General features: G+C 46.4%; 1 protein-coding gene across 2 annotated transcripts; it reads left to right on the top strand.

Annotated features, from left to right (window-relative positions):
- The first annotated feature begins 1217 nt into the window (after positions 1–1217).
- On the top strand, positions 1218–6216 carry LOC133897016 (uncharacterized). Of its 2 annotated transcripts, XM_062338681.1 has the most exons (14): positions 1218–1578; positions 1834–1891; positions 3160–3462; positions 3560–3633; positions 3754–3913; positions 4029–4053; positions 4148–4237; positions 4347–4518; positions 4622–4695; positions 4820–4889; positions 5090–5161; positions 5258–5388; positions 5481–5554; positions 5713–6216. In XM_062338681.1, the coding sequence occupies exons 3-14, from the start codon at positions 3183–3185 to the stop codon at positions 5772–5774; spliced, it is 1284 nt and encodes a 427-aa protein (XP_062194665.1). In that variant the 5' UTR covers positions 1218–1578; positions 1834–1891; positions 3160–3182; the 3' UTR covers positions 5775–6216. The 2 variants fall into 2 exon arrangements, with proteins under 2 accessions (XP_062194665.1, XP_062193944.1); XM_062337960.1 differs by having other exon boundaries at positions 1834–3462.
- Positions 6217–7158: the final 942 nt, after the last annotated feature.

Here is a 7158-nt window from a genome sequence, read left to right as displayed (position 1 = left end):
TCGTACAACATGGCCAAGAAAAAATCTCGTGCAATTGTGGTGGCAGACATACATGGAGCCTGCCGCTGGTGAGACTCACAAATGCCTGACGACGATCCTGCTCGTGCTTGCTTGCCGTTTCAGTATAAGTGTCTGTTTCAGCTGGTAATTATGAAAACAGATTATAAATTATGAATTATAAAAATCTGGATGGTAAAAAGCTGAATTGTGAAAAAAAAAATAGATCGTAGATTTAAAAAACTTTTATGAACAGTTTAGTAAAATTAACTTTTACAATCTATAAAAAAAATTAAGAGAAATCAGCTTCGTAAATTTCCACAATCCAATAAACGGATTATAAAAAACTATAAAAAAATTATCTATTTATTTTAACTTTAAATTGTCAAAAATAAAAACTACGATCCAAAACTAAAACAAACCGTACTCACCCCACCTCAACCTGACACAGTCCAAAACCCATGCACCGTCCCGTACTCCCGTGGGTGGGGTGGGTCTGGTACCATACCCTGACGCGTCTTCCGGCGATAACCTGATCGCGATCTGAGAGTGGAAAATACGTGCCAGTTGCCACTGCTCCGTTGCCGAGTTCGTGGCGTGCCTGCCCATGCCACCAGCAGCAGCAGGAGGAGGAGGATTTACTAGCGAGGGGCAGGGGCGATTGGTGTTTCTACGAGCAGGCGCGGGCTCGCTAGCAGCTGGGTGCGCGGCACTCATCACCGACCAAGAGAAAATGATTCATCTCCAAACCAAAAGGTTTCGAAACACGATGCCCAACCATGATCTTGTTTGCCAGTTTGGAACGGTGGGCTTGGTAATTTGATTAGAAATTTTCGCAATGGATTTTCAAACAGAGTTCTGAATTTGAAAACGTCCAAAGGGCGGCATTTACATGTACCGGAATCCCAGAAATTTCGTCCAAAATCTGCTCAAACCGGCACAGTAGGCAGTAGAAACGATGCCACGCCTACTTACGCAGCAGAGAAGTGCCGAGATTCATTCAATTTCGTTTTACAATGTTTTCGTTCACCGTGAAAAGATCAAAATTCATAATTTTTTTATCACTTTTCATCATCTATTCTGTAGATCCTACGTATTAGTGAAAGAAAATTTTAAAATTAGATATTTCATCCTCCTAAAATTTTGACAAAATTTTAATCTCTAAGCACGATACGGTAGAAGCAACCGGTGCGCGATTTAAAGCCGTGCGTGTGTTTGTGGAGAGAGAGCCGAGAGACCGAGAAAGAGACAGCGGCACAGCGCGCGCGCTCTGTGAATTGCGATACACAGCCACACACGAGGTCGCCACCGGCAGGGAGCGGTGGTGAAAACAAGCCGGCGGCCTGCCTGCTTGCCTACCTGCCCGCCCGCTTGCGGCGGGGAAAAAACGGGGCAGCACCGCCGCCTCCGCTTCCTCCCCTGCCTGCTCATTCTCCACCTCTCCCGCTGCACTTTCCGCGCGGTCCAGGATATAAACCAGCGCCGGTGATCTTGGACGCCTTACGAACAATGGCCGCCATGGGTGCCTGCTCCAGGTAGCTAAGCTAGCGAGTGGGAGGAGGACGACACGACAAGAGCAAGGTGAGCTGCCTCCTTGCTCCTCTGCTTCTGCAGCTCATGGCCATGGTCTTGATCAGTGTCGTTGGTCTGTTCGGCTCCCTGTGAGATTGGTTGCTGTGAGTTCTTTTTTCTGTTCCCTTGTCGGCTCCACCGTTGTGTTGTACGCAAGAGCTATCATTTGGTTTTGGCTTTCCTGGTCGGGGGTGCAAGCTCCAGGGTACAGAGATGCGTTTCTTGCATGATAATCCTTCTTGCTTCCATTTTTTCCCTCTCTAGAGCTGGCTGGAGAGGCGATCGGATTCTGGACTGGGAAATGTGACGACCTGGCTCTAAGGTATGTCGATCGATCAGTGCTCATGTTCTTTATGGATGTGCTATCGGTACCCTGAAAACACGTTATATCGGTTATATAGTTCGTCTTGGTTAGAAGATCATCTGGATCTGTATTTCTTGTTCCCTTTTTCAACAAAATAGAGTTAAATCCACGCCCCAGAGAAAGAAAAGTAGTTCGATTTGTGTGATGAACTCTTTGTCAAAGCAGACAAACTCTTATGTGCTCATGTAGCAATAGCAGAGCTGTATGAAGTTCTCTCGCTAGTACAAAGCGCGTGCGCGCACACACACACACACAAAATTATTACCTAGAATGAAGATCGTCTATTACATACACAGAATTAACTAGTAGAGTAGATTGTGACAGACTATGTGTAACGTAGCTGAAGTTTACTACTAGCAGCATGAAGAGTGCCACGAAGAAAGTTTACTTGGCTGTACGAGACAAGCAAAGCATAATATCTGAAAAGAATATACTGAATTGCTTTTCAAAAAGAAGGAATTTACCGAATTATGACCAAACGATCCCAACACGAATCCAGTCCTCAAGGGATTCATCTTATTCGTTTGCTTTCTTCCCTTCCACAACCATCATCAAAATGCTTTGCCCTGCTGCTTTGTTCTTTTCTCTACAAACATCCAAAGCTCCACGTGATACATTGATTGATAGTCATAGAAAGCCATGTTCATATTGCTCTAACACATGGAGCTTTCGTTACCACCTCTTTAATCTATTCTCTCTCTTTAAAGCCAAGCCAAGCATTGTTATATTACACGTATATATTCCTGTTATCTGGTTACATTTCTTTTCAAATACCTTTCACCTCTTTATGTATCCCCTATCCCTGTCTAGACATTGAAATTCAGACTCCACAAATATGCTGCTTTTGCAGTGCTTGCAAGGAAACTTTGACGCTTCTTTCGCATTTAAACACGCGATAATCATGATCATAAGTTTATAGCTAGTGAAAGAAAAAGGATGCTAAAATGGAAGACACAACGTTGTTTCTTTTTCTTGCAAACTACAACTGTCAGTACAACTGATTTTGTAGTTATTATTAGTAGTTAGTTATGGACTGATATAAATCCGCGGCACAAATTTGGTCAATCCGAGTCAAACCGGAGCACTGTGTCCGAATCATCGGTAGTATTGCCCACAAAGCAAGACAAGAACTCCTTGAGGATGCATGATGCTTTGGCGCAAAGAAACACATCGTTTGCGTGTGAACCACTCTGTTTTTTTTTCCTTTTCCCTATGTGTGTGTGCAGGAAGCAGCGGTGGTGTTCTTGGGATGACGCTTAGCAGCGTGGACACGGAGGCTGGCACGGCGGGGTACGACGCCGGCCAGGCAGAGCGGGGCGGCGGCGGTGACCACGGGACCAACACGGCCGGATCCTCCGACGAGCGGTGCGGCCGGCTCATGAAGGACTGGTGCTGCGCCTGCGCGAGGCTCTTCCTCGGGCCCAACCCGATGATGGCGCGCTACGTGTACGCGCTCATCTTCCTCGTCACGAACCTCCTCGCCTGGACGGTCCGCGACTACGGCCACTCCTTCCTCGCCGAGCTCCAACGTCCGTACCCGTACACGCACACTGACAAGTTCATCGCATCACACGATCAAACGCCAAGAAGTCCTTCGCTCATCTGATCATCGGAGTGCGTGTGCAGGGCTCAAGGTCTGCCAGGGTGCGCGGTACTGCCTCGGAGCGGAAGGCGTGCTCCGTATCAGCCTCGGCTGCTTTGTATCCTTGCAACTAATTCTAATATGATTCGATCCTCACAAAGCTTGATTTCGAGTTCTTGGACGATCGCCAACAGAACAGGTTGCCCTTGAGTCCTTGACCATGTATGATCTTTCTCAGCTCTTCTTCTTCGTCATGTTCCTGTCCACCGTGAACACGAGGAAGGTGCAGGATTGCCGGAACTCGTGGCACTCCGATTGGTGGCCGGCCAAGATCGTCCTCTGGATTGGCTTCACCGCCATCCCCTTCTTGGCGCCGTCGCCGCTCGTCGAGTTCTACGGTCAGTCCTGACAGACCTGCCCATCTCCGGTCGATCACCTCGATGATCTTGCTTTCATTTATAGCTTCCTCATGCTGTCTCTGACGATGGTGTTTGCTTCTCTGAATTTTTGCAGGGAAGGTCGCGCATTTCGGAGCAGGGTACATGCATTTTTCAGACGTTTCTTGTTCTTCAGTTTAGGATCCAGATTCCAGACAACATGTCCTAACTTGCCTTGGAATCAAACACAAACAGGGCGTTCCTTGTGATCCAGCTCGTCAGCGTGACCAGATTCATCACGTGGCTCAACGACTGCTGCCGGTCAGAGATAAACCGGAAGAGATGGTAGGTTTGTTTGTCCTGTGCACCTGCCCATGCTGCCCTGGCTATACTGTCCTGGTGACTGCAATGCATGGTCACCGTCTGATGCTGGAATCTGACGATGGAGGTTCAGTCACATGCAGGTTCTTGTGGTCTCCATAGCCACATACGTCGGGTCACTCCTGGGGATCGTCCTGATGTACGTCTGGTACGCGCCGAGCCCAACCTGCAAGCTCAACATTCTCTTCATCACCATCACGCTCGTGCTCGTCCAGCTCATGACCTTCGTCTCCATGAGCTCCAAGGTAAGTAAACACATGCTCTCGACATGGCGTTCTCAAATGAGATGTGAAATTGCAGGCAGGAATTTATGATAAATTTTCTCCATTTGCTTGCCCTCAAAATCAGGTCAAGGCAGGCTATTTGGCCTCAGGGCTGATGGGGGTGTATGTTGTGTTTCTGTGCTGGTCAGCGATTAGAAGGTGAGATGGGGGCTCAAATCCGAAATTGTGAGCTATGTGACTGACTGCATCTCAAAGCAGTCTATTCTCCATACAGTTCCAACCTTTTTCATTGTGCTGTGATTTTCTTTTTCCACCAAAATAGCGAGCCGCACACGGAGATCTGCAACAAGAAAGCAGAAGTTGCAAAAAGTGCAGATTGGGTCAACATCGCGGTAAAGTATCTCTCTTTGGCATTCTTCAGCGATACTCATGGTAGTTCAGTGGAAATTCGTTCCTCGGGAAAAAAAAAGTTCAGTGGAAAGTTTACCAAATTCAGGAAAAAAAAAAGCTGATATCTAGCTTAACTGCCGTTCTGTACTAGTCTGATGACTCAGCATCTATCTGAATCTGACAAGGGTAATGTCTTCGGCAGAGTTTTGTTATCGCCGTTATCGTCATCGTCGCGGCTACCTTCTCGACAGGAATCGATTCCAAATGCCTCCAGGTTTGTTCTCATTTCGACTGGATTGTTCATCAGTAGATGGTCAGGGGCCGGTGTGCAACTCAAACTGAAGCACCTCAAACGTACGTACGTTTGCAGTTCAAGAAGGCCGAGGCAGAGGAGGACGACATCCCCTACGGCTTCGGCTTCTTCCACTTCGTGTTCGCCATGGGCGCAATGTACTTCGCCATGATCTTCGTAGGCTGGAACGCAAATCAAACGATGGAGAAGTAAGTTGAGACAAGATCCGCAGCCTCTCTGATTCCAGTGAAAAGAAAATATTTTCACCTTAGTAATTTGACATCATGATTTGTCACCGCAGGTGGGCGATAGACGTTGGCTGGGCGAGTACGTGGGTGCGTGTTGGTAACGAATGGCTGGCGGCGATCGTGTATCGTAAGTTAACTGATCCCTGCTGCTCCCCAGTGAGCTGAGGCTGAACAAACGTTGTCAGAACGTTTGGTCGTCGCAGCACAGCTGAAATGCATGTTTCCTGGGTTGCAGCAACTCGGAGCTGTGTTTACGTACTGACGGGCGAATGCTTGCACTTGCAGTATGGATGATGATTGCTCCAATCATCTGGAGGAGCAGCCAAGTGGGATCATCAACGACGTAGACATGGATATTTTTCACCAGTGGTAGTTACCTCAAAAGAGGGCAAAAATGCATAAGAAAAAGAAGAGAAGAGAAGAGAAGAGAAGAGAAGAGAAAGGAGTGCTGCTATATCAGCTAGGCGTCCAAGTTCCTGAAGGATCAAGATGCACTGCTGGTCAGCTGTTTTGGGTACGCAGAAGGTGCAGAGAAAAAGAAAAACGAAGGAGTCAACTCCTTCCTGAACAAGGTGGTGTGGAGTTTATTAGTTCAGGATGCTCATCGTTGTACAGGAGATCACCTTTTGCTAGCTTGTCGCTGACTCGCTGTTGCATGCGGAGGGATTTTTTTATTCTGATGGAACTGCATTGTATTCCATTAGACCGATGGTGCAGCAAGATCACTGGTCACCATCGACATTACAGTAGGAACCAACTCGTGCCACACCATCACGGCACTCGGTTCCATCATCGAGCCTAGATGAGCAACTTTATTACAACATCTAGGTTTGTAAACAACTTGAAAATCAATAAAATTACTTAACAGCAAGAACTTAGCCTCTCTAAAAAGACACCAACAGGAGCCAAATCGAACTAATTGTTTTCTAGGGCTGTCTTCAGATTTTATGTGTCCGTCTCCAGTATGATTCTTCTCATACCTGCTTCAGTTGCGAATTGTATGGCCTGAATGCAAGCCAATCACGAAAATGAACTGATAAATTAGTATAATCGTATAGCAGGAATATATTCTAGACATGTATATAACATGAAAATACAATAAGATCTCATCACAGTGAACATATCTATTGGCAGCAAGAGATGTAGAAGCTCCCATGATGACGATGCAGAAGACGGTGATGAAGAGGTCGGTCCACCGAAATAAGCTAATGGGATGGAGGACACTAAAATCTGCCTTTATCACAAGTTAGGGGAGACCATCGACCACACGTTTATGTTCTTCTAGTCATCTCATTGATACGAGCTAATGAGGTGAAGGATGTAACTCCTTTTGAGTTGATCTACTTCCACCTCCACTAACAAGGTGACACTAAAAAACTACACCCTCCCTTTACATGTAGAGCCTTTGAGATTTTTTAAGAATTATTCTTAAATATAACGAGACAAACCCATGTATTCTAATAGAAACTGCAACCACCTGAGCGTTGATACGACAGGAAGGAGCCATCGACATTGATTTTCAAGAAACCATGCGGGGGAGGTTGCCATCGCAGTGATACAGCTGACTGCTCTTTTGGTTCTTTTCCGAGATACTGAATAAATTCAGCAGCATGTCTATGCACAAAGGCACATATTCTGTCATATGGTTTGGCCATTTCATTTGCATTCACAGCATTTCTTTCAGACCACAATGCCCACAATAAAGTGACTACCTGATTCTCATTTCTTCCT

Source organism: Phragmites australis, chromosome 1 (genome assembly GCF_958298935.1).
Source record: "Phragmites australis chromosome 1, lpPhrAust1.1, whole genome shotgun sequence".
Lineage (NCBI taxonomy): Eukaryota > Viridiplantae > Streptophyta > Magnoliopsida > Poales > Poaceae > Phragmites > Phragmites australis.
Note: the sequence above shows the minus strand (reverse complement) of the source record. Positions and strands in the feature narration are given on the sequence as shown.